The sequence below is a fragment of the Pezoporus flaviventris genome, unplaced genomic scaffold (assembly GCF_033815535.1).
Source record: "Pezoporus flaviventris isolate CSIRO_AGI_PZ_B2104156 unplaced genomic scaffold, CSIRO_AGI_Pfla_v1 ptg000047l, whole genome shotgun sequence".
NCBI lineage: Eukaryota > Metazoa > Chordata > Aves > Psittaciformes > Psittacidae > Pezoporus > Pezoporus flaviventris.
This window is the reverse complement of record NW_026892595.1, coordinates 14,179,192-14,197,626: the sequence shown is the minus strand read 5'-3', so window position 1 is coordinate 14,197,626 and position 18,435 is coordinate 14,179,192. Positions and strand designations below refer to the sequence as shown.

The window sequence follows — 18,435 nt, the reverse complement described above, 5'->3', positions numbered from 1 at the left end:
CTAAAGGAAGTTTTTATAATGTTCTCCAAGGGTCCTTTGCAGTTATTGTTACCATCTTTTTTTATACAGAGCTAAACTCACACCAAGGACTGTTTTCCCTTTTCTGTTCCTTTTGATCTCTATTTTTAAATGGAGGCTGTGGGTCATTTATGACCATATTTCTGAAAATTATAGTATGTGCAGACCTTTTATCAGATCCATCAGAGTGAGGTTTCTGTGCTTTCCTTCTTACCTTCATTACATTGCCTATTTGTTGAGGCTGAATTGGCAGCTTCTCCCATTGTATTTCTGCTTGATTCAAAGTCCTAGAATTATTCTTGCTCACTTAAGCCTTGTATCACTGCTACTTGAAAGGCACTGTGGTTCTATGAACTCAGATACTTCCCCAGATGCCAATCCCAACAATTTTTCCAGGATTCATATGATTTTTTATACTATCATAGTGTTTTAGATGAATAACCTTGCTAGCCAAATCTCCTTTCAGCCCTGGGATAACTGTTCTGAGACATCTACCTGCTGAATTTCTTCCAGGAGATTCTTCCTGTAGATGATGATCATACTCCACTCTGAGGCAATGTTTTTAGAGGCTGTGCATTCTTTACTAGTTCAAAAAAGTAAATCTTTAAGGCCTGGAAGCCCCATTTTACAAGTTTCTGAATTCAGTGGCCTCAGTTTAAGCAATTACTCTTGCTTCCTATGCAGTCAGGTCAGTTGACAGTGTTATAATATCCCAAGTTTTAGGAGCAGCACAAGCAAGCAGGAGTAGCCAGTGCTGTGAGTTCTAGTTTTACCATGGTTTTGGTTGAAACTGTGTAACTGGGTCAGTAAAAGCCTATTTTGTTCTCACATTAACATGAATTTTCAGTATAGTTGTGGACTGAGCTTCCCATATATCCCTCTTTTATTCTGGATAGAGAAATGTTGACATATTCATTGTACATATCTACCAAGTAACTACTACTGAAGAAAAAGGGCTGAGTGTTCAGAAACAGCATTAAACTAGTATGTAGAAGAGAAGGTCATCAGGAGTAGTCAGAATGGATTCACCAAGGGTAGATCTTGCTTGACTAATCTGATAGCCTTCTATGACATAGCAGGATGGGTTGACGAGGGGAGGGTAGTGGATGTTATCTACTGTCGTGGTTTAAGCCCAGAATCACACAGCTGCTCGTTCATTCCCGCCCCAGCTTCCTCCCCCCACTCCCAGAGGGATGGGGAGGAGAATCAAAAGAATGTAACTCCCACGGGTTGAGATAAGAACAGTCCAGTAACTCAGGTATAACACAAACCACTGCTGCTACCACCAATAATAATAATGATAAGGGAAGAGAATACAGCCGCTCACCACCTGCCAAATGATACCCAGCCCGACCTCAGCAGCGATCTAGGCCTTCTGGGTAACTGCCCCCAGTTTGTATACTGGGCATGACATGGTGCGGTATGGAATACCTCTTTAGCTAGTCTGGGTCACGTGTCCTGTCTCTGATTCCTCCCAGCTTCCCCTCCTCCCTGGAAGACCATGAGACTCAGAAAGTTCTTGGTCAGAGTTAACATTACTTAGCAACAACTAAAAACATCGTTCTTATCAGCAGTGTTCCCAGGCTGGAAGTCAAAACCACAGCACTGTACCAGCTACTAAGACTGAGAAAAATGACTGCTACTGCTGAACCCAGGACATTTACCTTGACTTCTGCAAGGCTGTCTCCATAACATCATCATAGGTAAGCTTACGGAGGTTGTGAAGTCTCCCTTTCTGGAGACTTTCAAAACCCACCTGGGTTTGTTCCTATGTAACCTAATCTTGGTAACCCTGCCTTGCAGGGAGGTTGGACTAGGTGATCTCTGGAGGTCGCTTCCAACTCTAACAATTCTGTGATTATACACCCAGATCAAAAGGGAGACAAAAGTCTGACTTTTTATTATAATCTAGGTCAAAGTTCATGCACAATGGAGGTTTTGGTAATGTTTAGTGTTATTTCTACCCATAATTTGCTGATATAGAAGATATAGATAGATACACACACATATTTCTGTTTTCTGTTGTTCATTACTCTATTTTTCCATATATTCGCATAAATATATGTGAAGAAGAAAGGGAACTTTCATAGGTGAACAATGTCCTTATTGCTTTTCTCCGGTTCCTCTCATGGTTTAACACTAATGTATGAGTCACCTGATATGGCATGACAATCAAGTCCTTATCTGCACTCATGTGATCCTGAATGAGAGATCAGTTTACTCGGTTCACCATTATCAGAATAGTCATCACTATTAATACTGTGCTAGCACAAAGGATGTTTTGATCACTACCGTAGTGGTGGCACATAAAATAACTTCTACCCATACTTGGGGTTAAAATATTTATGGGGAACATCTTACTATGAAATCTTAGTGTAAGTACTTTATTGCCTGCCTGTCTTTTCCCCCTTGTGAACCAAGGGGAAATTGTCAGTGCAGGTGCCAGATTTAACTGTGACAAGGTGAACACTGTAACAAATCAAATGTGATGACCCAATCTAACTCGCAGTATATGAAAAGATGATCCATGCACTCATAATGCTATAGATTTGTCTTCATTTTTAGGCCTTACAGAAGCATGTACATATACTTTTCCTGAGAGACCTACCACTCTTAAATAGTTCAGTCTACTTGAAATATGAATACAGGTGGAGATAAATCAGGAAAGTAGGTAGTAATTCTACCCTGTGAAGTGACCTCCTGCACCAGTATTCCAAAAGAATATTTGTCACAGATATATTTGTGACAAGATAAAGTACCACATTTCGAATAATTTTTGTTCTTGTAAACATGATTCTACATACACATTAGGTTTGGACTATCCAGTTGGTGTGTGAGAAATTCTTCCTGTTCCTGTCATATACAGTAATAGGCCTCTTTCTTTGATAATGTGTTGCCAAAGTGTTCCATCAATAACAAAGATATGTTCTCCTCCTTCATGTGCACTATACCATGGAATCAGTTTTTGTTATATGACTTGGCCTTGTTCTGGTCACACCTGCTTATAACTGCCAACTCAGTGTACCTCTTCATGAACCGGTTGACAACCATGCACGATCACTGAATAAATCACCTGTTTTCTTTAGGACATGGGATATCCTAGAAATACATCTGTCCCCAGACACCATGGAAAATGATACAATGCCTTCTGCAAATTCTGCAAATGGCCCATGACATGGAATCACTACCAGATCATTTCCTCTAGTGGTTAGATAAAAGGCTTTGTTTGCATGCCCCCAAGTCCCATAGCTAATCACCAGAAGTAGTTTAAAACAGATCCATTCAGTTCTGCTCTATAGTATTAACTGCTATCTTAGTGAATGGTGACGTGGAGAACAGGGATGCTCCAAACACTTTATTCCATCAGTGTGAGCTGTTAATCATTTATTATTTGCTGCTGACTATAAAAATAAATGAAGGAATTACATTTAGTGTTGTGACCCTCACACTGGGTTATGTGTCATTGTGTGCAAGCAGAATGTAAACTGGGAGGCGGTAGTGACTCAAGATTGCATCAGAAAGGGGGAAGTGTAGTGTGCAAAAGGTGAAGAAATTAGAATATGAACAGAGATGACTTCATTCCTTCAGTTATCTCTGATGGTGCTGGAACACTGACCTACAGCCTTCATCTCCCATTCTGTCTAGAAAGTAGGCAAGACATCATGTTGTGATTTCACGTTCCATGCAGGGAAGGGGAGAAAGCATTGGGGAAGACCCCTGAGGCTTGCTGACTAGTTAAATACTTTGTATTGGTTCTTTCTGCTGTTTATTGGGAAGGAAGGTCTCTGTTTACCAATACTACTGTGTGAGTTTGGCCACACTTAGCACTTCTTAAATTTCATTGATAGTGTTGCTGTTTAATATGGTATGTCACTTTTATACAAAGTTTATGTGTAAAAATGAATAAGAAATAAATGAGAATAAAGGTGAAATTTGGATTTGCAAGGCGTAAGTCTAATACATTCAATTTTCAGTGGGAAATGTATGGGAACAGGTTATTTTGCCCTTGATATGGATGATATTTGGGAGTGTTAGAATGCTTGTTAGAATCAGAAAACGCTTTAATGATTTTATGATGTGTCAGCTTGTCAGAACTGGAGTAAGTTTTGAATGGAAATAAGGAACAGGGGAAAATGGTATTTTGAATAGGCGAGAAATTTTAATTTAGAATACTGATAGAGGTTTAAGTAAAATTATAATGTTATTGTAGTATAGATATTACTTATATTTTATCAAGAACTATAATACTGTACCCTGTGGTAGCTGCACATATGAAGTAGTTGCTGTGAAAAAGACAGTTAAGAAATGGGTTTTAGGAGTTTTTCTAGTTTGGCACTTAGGTAAATTCTTACATAGCAGAGTTGTCAATGAAATAGAATGTTTTACTGACTTGGAAAGACAACTGTTCTATATCCTTTAAAAAGTATGAAATGTATAAAATAAAACATCAGCAGTGAAAAGCTGACAACTAAATGCTATGCAACTGTTTAGCCAATGATGAGGCAACTTGAATTGCTCACTAATGACTTGAGAGCCTGTGGTTTGTAAGGGAGTTGATCTTTTTGGTAATGTAAGAACAGATTTATCATTGTTGTGGACTGGAGACCAGGCCAAGTTGTAAGTCTTCGGCATTTCTGACTCTCTACGAAGAAAACTTTTTCTGTGTGTAAAGTATAAGCCACATTCCATGGTTTGTTTGTTTTTTTTTTTGTCCCTGAAAGAAATCAAATTATTCTAACAGAGGGAAAATTCCTTTATTCTTAAAAAGCATTAGATACTGTATATAATCAGTAGCTGATTAACACTTTTTTAAATCTTATCTTGTATCCAGGAACTGGAAGCAGAAAATGGAAATGAGGCTTGGTGTCATCTCCAATGACAACCAGTTCACAGGGAGACTAGCAGTTCTAGTGAGTGAGCTAAATGTAGATAAATATATATTGCTTGGGATCAGTGTAAATGTACTTACTTATACCTGATCTCTCTTCCCATTTTTTTTGCCACCAGCTTCAGCTGTTGACTTTGCAAACAAAGCAGGAGCTTGTACCTGGAAATGTTAGGAAATACAAGGACATATGATTAGCCATTGGATAGGACTTCAGGAAATGGATTTGTGGAATTAAGATTAATGATCCCTTATGGAATGGGGGAAATTGGGATTTAAGAAAAGATAAAGATAAATTAACAAGACAGTAGAGCATCTAATCCAGGTCAATAGGATGACTACAAATAATTGCCTCTTCAGTAACCGTAGCTGGCCACAACATACAGAAATCTAATGTTCTAATCACTGAAGTCCTGCATGATGAGAGAGTTAATTCATTCTGTCTCTTTAGAACTATTTCTTTTAAAATGATCACATATGGGCACATCTTGATATCATAACTGGAATCTTCCTGGTGGATCCACCTGTTATTTTGTCAGGGATATGTTAGCGTTGTGGCATGTAAAACAGAGCTGTGGCATACAGCAGTGTTTCTGGAAGAAGTGGTTGGTAAGAGGAAGCATTACCCCTAGTGTCTATGGGTATGGCTATTTAAAAGGTTTGGAATTTGTGAACAAGTATGTATCTGCACTGAATACAGTTGCCTGTAGAATCACTTTACCTTACACTCTACAAACATCTGTTTTACAGCAAGCATCAAAAAGGAACAAAACAATTTGACTCTGCCAAAGACTAACATGCAGAACATGGTCATAGTGCCATAATCAATCTCTTATGAAATTAACTGAATGAATAATTATTTTTAGTTGTTTCACTATAGTAACACAAATTTCAAAAGTACTGCAATGGAAGTTCTTTATATTTGCTGTGCTGTTTTTGTATAGGATATAATATTAATACTGTTACATATTTTATATATAATGACTTGAGGTTGTAAACTTCTTCCTGTCTTTCTCAGGAGTTCAGCTGTCTGTGATCTAAGATACAGCTGCATAACCCTCTTTCAGACTTGTGATTCTGAGAACTATGAAAAATTGATAGAGTGGACTTTTGCAAGTTAAAAGAGGTAAAACTGCAGACAGAGGTAAGACTCTTGAGGTGCAGCTAGGTAGCAGTTCAAGGATTCAAGAGGAAAGGAGGAATAAAATACTAAGGGAAAAGCAGGAATTTGCAAGGTGTCAGTTGAGTCACGCTGAGGACCCATTCGGGGGCAGTAAAAACCATCCCTACCCCACCTTGCTGAGAAAGCCCCAGCCAGCAAAAACTTTTTCTGTTTCTTATTCAGGGCACTGAGCATACTAACAATCTATGTAGTATTTTGTTAATTCAAGTTATCTTTTTTGTATGGTGACTAATCAGTACCTGCTGAATACTGTGAAATTGTGTATGTTCAGCTTACAAAGGCTCTTTGTGCATGAGAAAAAGGTGTCCAACACTAGTGATATAGTGAGGGAAAGATAAAAGTTAAGTAATTGTATGAGTTCCTTGGTTACTCATACTGTTAACAATGTTACCAGACAGATCGTTGGCTAGAAAAAACATCAGGAAAAAGAACTGGCTGTGTCTCTAATAATATATGCTGTATTGAACTTCAATAGAGAAAAATGTTTTCGCACCTGCACAAAAAGTCAAATTTTTTGTTGGTTTTCCATAATTTTTTGTATAGCAAATTAAATACAGTAAACTGAAATAATGAACACTTTTAAATCTCTAATATTCTATATCATATTCCTTTAAATTAATGTATCTGTTTTTTCCAGATCCAAAAGTCATGTGTTTTTCTAGATATTCTGAGGGCTAAAACGTCTGCTTATACTCTAAAAAGATAGATTTTTTTTTTAATCCTGCTTTAAATAGTTTAAGAAATCTTAGTAAATCTAAGACAAATGTAAATACCACTTCAGTTAAATTCATTTATAACAGTGTAAATGTAACTTAGTATAAGTTATAAGTGTAGTTAAGAATCCAGTTCTAAATGCAACTATACTGCAAGCAATGATTATGAAAAATAGTATCTTCTCACATACAAATGCATCATTGAATCATATTTAATAACTTCATGCTAAATAAACACCAAGAAAAGTGTTTTCTGTATATAGGAAACATCTCTCAAACTGAGCTGTAGATTTGTCTGGGTTTTCTGTTGTTAAGTATAAGCCAAAAAATTTTCAAGCTTCCAGCAGCAAGTCTGAGTTTGTAAATTCCTAATAGGAAGCTAGTGACATTAGTTTAGTTTGTGGTATTACCTCTTACTACAATAAACTATTAATATAAAACAGTTAATAGCTAATAAACAATTAACTACAAATGAAATCACCAGGTAATAAAAGTGGAGCTTTGTAAAATCTTTAAAATATTATATTCAGAGTACACTTTCTTTTTAAACACAAATAGGAGCTTGATGTTTACAATAACTTAATTTGGCCTCATGCTTGGTCCAGGACAAATAAGATGTAGCAATTCCTCTACATGGTGTCTTGTGGCTGAGCTATACAGCGTAGTTCAAGGAACACAAAATCATCAGTTTCTGAGTATATGATAATTCTCTTCATACAGGGCAATTCTCACTGATAAAAGGGTGGCTGAGTTGGCAATGTTGCATGAAGTAGTACAAAGTAATATTTTAGTAGTATTATACAAAGTAGTATTCTTTTCCAGCACTGATTAACAGGAAAGAGGCACCTGGTCTAGTGGAAGGTGTCCCTTCCCATACCAGGGACGGCTGGAACTAGATAATCTTTAAGGTCCTTTCCAACCCAAACCACTCTATGATTCTATGAAAATGGAACAAGAGTTCCCCATTTTTTGGTAAATCAGAGCTTGTTTACAGTTTTTCTAACCTATGCTAGGGCTAAATGTCATTGAGGAATCATTACAGGATTGCTGGGACCCTCCACCATTTTGCCTACCTCAAGCTTATCGGAAAATCCAACTCTCCATCTTTAAAGGAAATAAAACATATCTAGTTTACTATATACATTGAAATAACAGTTAAGAAGTTCAAGTAATTCTTTTAAATGTTTTAAATTGTTGTTATTTTCATTGAAAATAAGGTACTGCCTGCAGATACTGATAAAAACAATACATTCCACAATAAAATAAATAGTCCACTCAGGCTAGATGGCTCATGTTTCTCTGGATTAGAATTAGAAGAGGGGAAAAGAAGCAAAAGAGTAAAACACTCCTTTTGTATTACTTGGTTTCATTCTCACTATGGTTTAATCCTTAAGTGTAACAGTTACTTGGAGCATTCAGCACCATCTCTAATAAGTAAATAGAAATTTCTGGAAGTTTTGAGGGGCATAATTAAGCCAACAGTAGATAAAAGGAACTTTTTCTGGGGAAAGAATAGACTATTCAGGCTTATTTTCCCAGGAGACAATGAAATAAGCTTGAATTTAAGGACTTTGTTTGCTAAATATTCCCTTTAGAAAATATTTAGCAGAGTCCAAAGTGCACACACTTACTTTCCAAAGAAGGCAAGGCAACGGGAGTGGGGAAAAAAACAAGAGACAGCTATCGATCATCTCTTTTTTATATGAGAAGAGCAAGGTCCAATCATGCTGCATGTCCTTAACCATATTAATTCTGCTGATGTTTGAATACTTTTTCAGAGGACTAGACGCAATCCAAGAGCAACATTCAAGGTATGTCAATATTTATTTTTTTTTAAATATGAGATATTTTATAAAATTAACTCATAACTAGATTTCAGAAAATTCCAGATAACTGCACTTTCTTTTACATAAACATCTACTTTCCCATTTATCTTGTATATCTGTGTGGAACTGAAGAAAAGATAATGCTTATATAATTCAAATGAAATCAAATGAAGAACACACAGTGATCAAATTGATACAATTCCAAATATCTGGACCTGTTTCAACATGTTTATACTTTCCCATTCAGAGAATTCACTTGCAGTGTATGACATTAATAACTTTATTGAATTTAATAAGTATCTATATTTTTCTTTCAAACAAATAGTCATTGAGATTACTGTCCTTAGTTTAACAGTTGTATATTTCTCGGTGAAATACTATTTTACAGGGAGCTATCTTAAATAAATTTAAAATGCATTCTGAAGATGGAAACAAGAAGAAGCGTACTATACATGGAAATAGTTATGATATCACTGTACCTAGCCAGGGTCATAAATCTGAAGACAAACAGTAAGTATTCTTAAAGATCGAAAACATTTTCTATATTGAAGCTTATAAGATAGATTGATTATATTATTTTAGATTTTATTTCATATTTAGTTTAATTTATTTTATCAGGAAACTTTGACAACAGAAAGCTTTGTAACAACCTGAGAGTAGCATTGATACATTAACTGTTGAAGGAGGATCTTTATAATTTTCGTTTAAGAACTAAGTGTCCACAGCATTGACTAGAGTTTATTGAAAAATAGTTTTAAAATATGACACAAATTATGTTGGAATTGACACCTTGAATACAGTTACATCATCAGCTAAAAGTTATCTTGAAATTTTTAGTATGGCTTGGAATCGATATTTTACATACCTTGAACATTTTATGTATTCCCCATCCACCATGATTTTATAAGTTATCTTCCTTTTTTCCAATTTGAAAGCTATATACTGCTTCAGTTTGCAATTTTCCTGATCAGATTGTGGAACCACCAGCCCAAGGGTGTTGTTTCATCTTTGAGAGCAGTGAACTGGGAAGAGCTTCACATTTCATATACAAATGTTTCCTGTAAAATTATTTCAGAGTTATATTCTAATTGAACTTTATTAATATAGAGAATTAGTATTTCTGTGAAATGTTGCTTTTTAAATGCACTAAAACTATCATACTTTTTAAGAAAGAAGAAAGCAGAAAAGGCTAAGGTGGTCAGCCCATTTGCACTGGTAAGATTTATTCTCTCTTTATATGTGTACATGCACATGCATTTCAGTGTGTAAACAAAGTGGTTAAAATTATATTGCAGTAATGCACATATGGTCTCTGTCAAATACTTTGATAATACAGAATATTGCATATAGTATAGCCATCAAACAGTTCTTTTTCTGGATGTAGTTTTCAGCAGGCCAAGGAGGTGATTCTCCCTCTCTACTCCACTCTTGTGAGAACCCACCTGGAATACTGCATCCAGCTCTGGGTTTTCCAACACAAGAAGGAGGTGGTGCTGTTGGAGTGAGTCCAGAGAAGGGCCGTGAAGATGATCAGAGGATTGGAGCGTCTCTCAATGAAAGACAGGCTGAGACAGTTGGGGTTGTTCAGCCTGGAGAAGAGAAGGCTCTGTGGAGACCTTAGAGCAGCAGCCTTCCAGTGCCTAAAGGGTGCCTACAAGAAATCTGGAGAGGGACTGTTTACAATGGCATGTATTGATAGGACAAGGGGGAATGGCTTTAAACTGAAAGAGGGGAGATTTAGGTTAGGTAAAAGGAAGAAATTCTTTACTGTGAGGGTGCTGAGGCACTGGTACAGGTTGCCCAGAGAAGCTGTGTCTGCCCCATCCCTGGAAGTGTTCCAGACCACGCTGGATGATTCTTTGACCAACCTGGTCTAGTAGAAGGTGTTCCTGCCTATGGCAGCAGAGTTGGAACTAGATGATCTTTGAGGTCTCTTCTAACCCAAACCGTTCTGTGATTCTATAGTTCTATGAGTCTCTGATTAAAGAAGCTGTCTTGTTACTGATATGGATTTTTAGGAGTCTTCCCTTACTAAGTTATTCTTCCCTTACTAAGTTATCATGCTAAACACACCCATACTAGATTTTTGTGAAAGGTAGGGGTTTCCATGTTCAGTCATTAATTCCAACACCATGAAAAGGGTGTCCATATACCTAATATTATATGTGGTCTTGTCCTCTAAATCACCTGAATTGGATACTAATCACACTAATTAACCCAATTAATCATTATTCAGTCACCTGGGTCAGTAGTAAAGGGCAACTCCATGGCACTGAGGACACTTAAAATAAAAAATTGTGTACTAAAAAGTACTTACAATTCCTGATATTTTTTATTTTCAGTATATTTTTGAAAAGGCAATCTGTTAATATTTAATCAAAGTAAATCTTAGGTCCTCTTTTAGTAATACTGAAATGTTTTGTATTTGGTAGGTTTAATGTGCATAATGCACAGTAATGACATGTCAAATAACAGAAATGAAACTATGGTCCATGATGCTGGCCAGTGCACAATTTCTCTGCTTTGCTATACCAGCTTGCACTTGAACAATTATATCATACCCCTATAATTTACAGCAGTAAACTTAGTATTTAACACTAAAAATTAAAGGCAGTGATTTTGTAACGGATGTGCTGAAACTTTAAATTCAATGGCAAGAGGTATTTATGATTTCAGTACATTTTGTTAATATCTCTGGTACATTAGGCACAGTATTTCTGACTGCATAATAATGAATTTACAGTAAAAGTAATTATTGCCTTAATTGTCACAATGACATTAAAATTTCTTATAAATTAAATAGTAAATGGCAAACTTTTAAAGGGCGAATTTCTTATGCCTTACTTTCATATAGCCTTTCTTACCTAGGTGCAGATACTAATGCATTGAAATAGTATACTTCTCTGGATTTGACAGTTTATAGTATTAAAGTGTTTACATTAGATGGATTTATTCCTGTACCTTTAAACATTTTTTTTGTAAGTTTAATTCCGATTAAGACAAAGTTGTAGTTTTGTGACACTAGGTGCACAACTGATAGCTTTTTCTTGACTTTGTAGACATAACATTGTGTTGGCATTCTAATAACCATGATTAGAATTAATTTCTCTTCTCACTCACAGTTTAGATACTCCAGTTGGTCAGATAAATTACTAATGATACTAGGCACTCTCTTGGCAATAGCCCATGGAACCAGTCTCCCTGTTGCGATGGTAATTTTTGGTGATATGACTGATAGCTTTGTTGCTTCTGGAGACTCAGATTTTCCAGGTAAGAATATATCTGCTATGAAGAGAACAATAGCTCGTACCTGGGAAAGAGCTAGGGAGAGAGCTAGGGAGATTCAAGCCTCTTGACAGAACATACTGATGTCAGAAACCCCAGCTTGCTACTGCTCTCTAATGTAAATTAGTAACTCTTGTGTTTGTTGTAATAGAGATACCACTATGGATTTTCTTTTTTCTCTGTATTTTTAGTTCATGCATTAGTATTTTTTATTTTTAATTTTTTAAAATGACCCACTACAGTGTACCTTCAACAAATCATGTTTGACTGTGGCTGTGGTAAATAGAGAGAGGCTGGTTTTCCACTTCCTCAGCATGAGTTCCTGTTGATTCCCTTGTATTGAATCTGACAGTTATAGTTCTCAAGGTGAATCAGATCAGTAAGTAAATCCAATAGAAAATTCTCTACCGAAAATGAAAGTATTAATTTTTAGCTTGGATCAGTTTGTTGAACAGCCTATCATAAGTATCAAATCAAACACAAAGTAGGGGAGTCATGTGCTGCAGGATACAAAAGGGAGGAGTGATACTGTCACTTTGGTATCAACAAACAGTTAAACCAAATTACATTGTTCTCTGAACTCACACATTAGATGTTAAACTAGTAAACAGCTTTGCTGCCTGAAATATTACCCAATAACATTTTCTTAAACATTTTAATAAAAGCCTATGGTGATACAGAAAAAGATAAAGGATGTGACTATCTTCTACCCTGCATCCATTTTTGCTGTTCTTAAGCTGCTGTGAGAAACCTGGGCATTCTGCCTTTATCAGAACAAAGAATTCATGATTTTCTCCTTCCCAAGTACAATAAATTGATCAGATTTTTAATGGTGCAAATGCAAAATGCTGCAGCTGTGGTCTTCTCAAAACTTTTATCACTAAGTTCTTGTGGGGGGCATTATAATTTTAGGGCCAACACCAACATTATAGCCACTGTTTTCATAATGGGTTAAGCTATCTGCAGGTACTAATTTGATGTCATTATCTAGGTATTTTTAATGAGTTTTTGCATTATACAAATGCCCTATATTTAAAAAAAACAATAAACCAACCCAGACTGAGGCTTCCTGAGGCTAATTTTTAATCTCAAGTTACAATGATGTAGCTTAGTCAGTGGAGATATGGCAAACCTTATGTTAGTAAGGTTCATTCATTTTCATTATTTTTTTTAAATCATCTTGGTTCAAAAGGAGATGTAACAACTAAAATTTGCTGAACAGCATGCAGGAAAGCAAATTTGTTGAAACTTGCTAAATGAAATGTATTTACGTTTTTCTTCCTTTCTAAGGAAACAGCACTGTGATGAATTCCTCTTTAGATGCTCTTAACAAGCTGGAAGAAGATATGACTAGGTAATTCAAAATTGGTATTTCTTCCTTTTTTAGTGTAGTCAAGCTATTCTTCTCCCACAGATGTTTTGCATGCTTTTGCATCAAAGTAATGGTTGATTGAATATTGTATGTAACTAAGGATTTGCACATGAGGTAATTGGAGACACTTGGTGGATTCTTGAACATCCACAGCCATTCCCAGCAACTTTCCTGTAATCTGTTGCTTTCACCCATCCCACCCCTTTTTCAGGGGCACTTTGGGTCCCAATGTGTTTGTATTCTCTTCTTCCTTTATTTCCCTGTGAATTTATAGAAAGTTATTGTTATGCTAAAAATTATATTGATTATCATCCATCAATTCCTTGAGCTGATAAAAAGTTGAACTCGTAGAGCAGTCAGTTCCTGAAGGACTGATCTCATGTAGAGGACCCACACTGGAGCAGTTCGTCAAGAACTGTAGCCTGTGGGAAGGACTCATGTTGGAGAAGTTCATGGGGAGCTGTCTCCTGTGGGAGGTATTTGGGTTTTTTTCTCATTATTCTGCTCTGGTTTGATGGTAATAAATTAAATTCATTTTTTCTGTAGTCAAGTCTGCTTTGCCGATGACATAATTGGTGAATGGTCTCTCCCTGTCCTTATCTCAACCCACAAGCTTTTTAGTATATTTTTCTCTTGCCTGTCCAGCTGAGGAAGGGGAGTTATAGAGTGGCTTTGGTGGGCAGATGGCATCCAACCAAGGTCAACCTACACGCCACCTTGTCTTTTAGACATTAAATCTGATAGTACAAGTATGAATAAAAAGTAGGCCGAGTTTCTCTTTAGAAACAAATTGTTGAATAAGGAATGAAGCACAGGAATAAGTTCTCTTTTCTAAAGTTTCTACACAGAACCTTGAGTTAGTATGCTCACTGGTTTGAAGAAGCAGTTGTTTGTACCCACTCCTTGTTTCTCTAACAATGCCTGCCAGCAGGTCAAATAATAATAAAAACTGTTTACAAGGGCAAAGTTCTCACATGTGTGTTCAAGTATCGAACTATGCATGTAAATTTTGTTGTGCTTGTTATTCAAGCAACAGTTTTCCTAAAACCCAACTATTTCTCAAAAGAAAAAGAATCATTTTTACAATGCAATGAGCATTTACTCTCTGTTCAGTTTCAGCAGTGAATTTACAGAATGTATTTCATCAGCATGGAATCTGGTGAAATTATCAATCCCTTTTGATACAATTTGTCATGAAGCAAAGTCCAAGCATAAAGCAATTATTTAAGTGATGTAACATCATAAAGTAATTGCCTAAAGTAATTACTGCTGAATTTTGAAGCACTGTTCTTGGTTTTAGTTTGGTAGTTTCTGTGTAGAGCTTTAATGTTGCTCAAGGTGATCGAGGTCAATATTTAAATAACCAGCATTCAGTTAGACATTAACCCATTTTTATTAAACTGTTTAGATGTAGTTCAGTAGTTCATTTCATAATGAGTATAGTTGCAAAGTCCCTGACTAAACTGTATGATATCTTAGCCACAAAAAAAGGCTGGATTAAAAATTTGAAAAGTTTAATATATAAAGCCATTTTATTTTCTTTCTTTTTTTTTTTTCTTTTTTTTTTTTTTTTTGAGCAGAGCATTTGCACACAGATTCCTGCCAAGTTTCATGCTGCAGTTCTAAGCATACTGATTCTGTAGTCATTGATTTTGGTCATGTTTTACAAATAGGGAATCAGTTCAGTTACATTCTTCTGGTATAGTTCTAGTTTAAGTTCACCTGTAACTGATTCTGATGTCAATTCTGAATGAAATCAAGCCTGTTTTGATTCTGAACAGTTTAAAGCTGTGGCTGAAATTTAGTTGCAGTTTGAGAAATATAGGGGTTTACACGCTCCTTGGGTTTGACTTGACACCCTGCTCATAGCACAAAGCGGAATTAATTTAAAAGTCAAATACCAGCTATGAATAAAATAGAAAGAAAAAAAAAGAAAAATTGCTCTAATGGCATTTGCTTGCAATAGATGTATGTATAGTAATGCTGTATTCTCAAATCAGGAAATATTTACAACATCCATGCATATATGATTGATGATGGCTTGGCTTCGCAAGCAAAGATTTGGGAAGGGCTTTAACCATGCTTACTACAAGCACGATGACCAAGGGCAAGTGGGATATGCAAATCGAAAAAAGGGTGCTTAGGCAATCAGGGAGTGTCCGACCAAGACTGTCATCTCCTGAGAGATTTCAGACCCCTGGTGCATGCACTTGGCTGAGGAGCCACTGGCGCAAGGCTACCATCTGAGGGCTTATGACTGAACGCCTTTGAGTATCCCGCCTAGACGCTTGTGCTGTTGCATCATCGGTCGCTTGTGATTATACATGCATGTGTATATTTATATAGGCAGGCATGTTGTCTGATATAAATGTGTTTGTAACATGGGTGTATGCTATTAGGTATGTCTTTATGTGCAGAAACAAAAATGTTATGGAGTTTTTGAAAATGACCGTTTAAGTGAAAAGGGTATTGTATCTGAAACGTAGTTCTGAAATAATCTGATGAGAAAATATATACTATTAAAAAAAAAGTAATTTCTAACAGTAGCTTCATTTTATTTATTACATATCTGAAAACTGATATTAAATACTACCCATAGAAAACTTGACAAGTTTTAGAGAGAAGTGCAAACTCTAGTATAAATATATAAACTCTAATTCAGGTCTAAAAGAGAAGAAGTAAGCATCAAGCTAAATACAGACTAGTGAGGTAGTTAAAACTAATTTCAAAGAATCTTGCCCCTATTTTTTGGGTTTGGTTTTGTTTTGTTTTGTTTTTCTTTCAGATATGCATATTACTATTCTGGAATAGCAGCTGGTGTTCTTCTTGCTGCTTATATCCAAACTTCATTTTGGACCTTAGCAGCAGGCCGGCAAATAAAAAAAATAAGACAAAAATTTTTTCATGCAATTATGAGACAGGAAATTGGATGGTTTGATGTAAATGATGTGGGAGAGCTTAACACTCGTCTTCTGGAGTAAGTATACTGTACCTTTCCCAAAGTTATTTTCTCTTATTAAGCATGTATGAATTACATTTTTTTAATGATGATTTTTAAAGTGAATTATTTAATTGTGAAACTAAATTTCATTATTTTATTGTCAAATTAAGTTTACAAGTTTTCTTATGGAGAGTCTTAGAGACTGAACTTCTAATACTTCTTATACTGGACTGTTGCAATGATACAGAAAAGTATTTTGATAAGTTCCCTCTGAGGAAGACTCTCAGCTTACGTATTTTGGATGTGATTTGTTTTACAGTGATGTCTCCAAGATTAATGATGGAATAGGTGACAAAATTGGAATGCTTGTTCAAGCGCTAACAACATTTATAACAGGATTTATTGTTGGTCTCATAAGAGGATGGAAATTAACCCTTGTAATACTAGCAGTCAGTCCTGTCCTGGGACTCTCAGCAGCCCTCTGGGCAAAGGTAGGTTAACATACATTTAGTGTTAGGTTTGATGTTAAAGAAAGGGAAATAAATCTACATATCTGTAGTTCTTGCTGTTAAAATGTATTGCTTAGAACAGTAATAGCTTTATAGACAACTTCTGTGTACATAAGATCTTAGATAAACTCTATATAAGTACCCTCATGTTGTTTGAATATTGTAACTCCTGTAGACTGGACAGAGTTGTTTGATTTGAAGCTGTTTCTGCCTTTATAGTGTGTTTCTATATAGAAAATGAAGCAAGATATACAGGTAGAATCCACATCTGTAACTGTTAAACTTCATCCATAAGTACTTGTTCTGTTGAAAAGAATAATTGCACCAGTAAGTTAATAAATTAGACCAAGCCTTGGTCTCGGACAGAGTTTGTTTTCATATTTATAACAGCTTTGGTAAGAAATTTCAGACTTAGGTGAGAGAAGTACTAAATTACCACGAGTTTGGAGTGACTTGCATTTGTAGTTTGGAAGCCTTCAGATTTTTATTGTATTTTATTTCCCTTATATTTTGAAGATCATGTAAGCATTCTCTGTCTTGAGTGACTATATTGTAGAAAAGGTAAGAGTAGAGAAGCATGTGCTACATATGTCTACTGGCTAAGAGTCTTCATGGACAGTGGCCAACTAGTGTAAACTATAGAGCCCTCAAGCTAAGGTAGCCAGAGATGAGGAGATCTACCTGGGGAGAACCACACTCAGTAGGAGTAGTCATCTAATCTCCTGCACTGGGCAAAAGCAAAGTGGAAAAATCCATTTCTTAGTGTTGAGAATAAGTAATGTTAAATTATTTGATAATGAATATTCTGCACTTACACATAATAAAATCAAAAGGCTTCACATTGGAAGAAAGTAACTGTGATAAAAGCCATTATGAAGTGCTTGAGCTAATTCTGTTTTTCGTAAGTCAAAATATTTGATCTTGTATTAGGTTCTCTCTGCTTTCACTGACAAAGAACAAGCTGCATATGCAAAAGCAGGTGCTGTTGCAGAGGAAGTTCTGGCAGCAATCCGTACTGTAATAGCTTTCGGAGGACAGGAAAAAGAAATTAAAAGGTAAGAGCAGTATTTGCTTTCATCAGCTGATTTTAAAGTATTTGCTTCAGATGGCTTGACATTTTCTTGTACCTTTGCTGTTGAAAATCTTTCAAAATGGGGAAGCCTTTAGCTTCCTGTGGTTTTAAGTAATGGGAAATTTTCTGTTACAGCCTATTATAAGTTTTACTACATGCTGAAAGACGATCAGTTATTTTTCTAGAAAATGTCAAAAGCAGTTGATATATTGTCTCCGCTCTGGAAATGTGCAAACTACTTTAAACATCACATTGTGAGAGCTTTAGACAAAAAAAAAAGGCCCTGTCATGAGAGGAGATGTTGGTATCCTTGGTACAATTACTCAGTAATTGTTGTGAAGGTAGTAATAAGCAATGTCTCAGTTTCCACTATACTATAAAAAATCGTTCCTATGATATATTTTAACCTTTTATCTTAAGCTAACGATTATAATCTCAAAACCTGTCACAAATGGTTCATGATCAAAGTTCAGTGACCTGCAGTTTATTTAAGGAACTTGAATACCAGGTCCTGAACTGCGATGCCCTTTCTTTCCTGTATACCAGGTTGACTGAGTTGACCTTTTTGCAAGTTACCTTAAAGTCCCTGTGCCTGACTACCTTTGTACTTATTTTACACATCTTGGTATAC

At 35.9% G+C, this 18,435-nt stretch overlaps 1 protein-coding gene and 1 long non-coding RNA gene across 5 annotated transcripts in view; one reads left to right on the top strand and one right to left on the bottom strand.

The window, feature by feature from the left end:
- Window positions 1-18,435, top strand: part of LOC133276965 (ATP-dependent translocase ABCB1-like) — a 55,105-nt gene that overhangs the window by 2,162 nt on the left and 34,508 nt on the right. Inside the window, exons 2-8 of one of the 4 annotated variants that reach the window (XM_061468389.1) lie at window positions 5,922-6,047; window positions 9,014-9,135; window positions 11,748-11,895; window positions 13,201-13,264; window positions 16,068-16,259; window positions 16,543-16,714; window positions 17,663-17,787. In XM_061468389.1, the coding sequence (XP_061324373.1) occupies window positions 11,781-11,895; window positions 13,201-13,264; window positions 16,068-16,259; window positions 16,543-16,714; window positions 17,663-17,787 (668 nt within the window). In that variant the 5' untranslated portion in view covers window positions 5,922-6,047; window positions 9,014-9,135; window positions 11,748-11,780. Of the gene's footprint in view, window positions 1-5,921; window positions 6,048-9,013; window positions 9,136-9,717; window positions 9,841-11,747; window positions 11,896-13,200; window positions 13,265-16,067; window positions 16,260-16,542; window positions 16,715-17,662; window positions 17,788-18,435 lie in introns of those variants that run through there. The other 3 variants (XM_061468392.1, XM_061468390.1, XM_061468388.1) reach the window with 3 other exon arrangements.
- On the bottom strand, window positions 8,075-9,135 carry LOC133276967 (uncharacterized). The gene is made up of 2 exons (XR_009746063.1): window positions 9,004-9,135; window positions 8,075-8,224 (listed from the first exon to the last, which is right to left on the bottom strand). It is a non-coding gene; the product is annotated as an uncharacterized LOC133276967 (long non-coding RNA).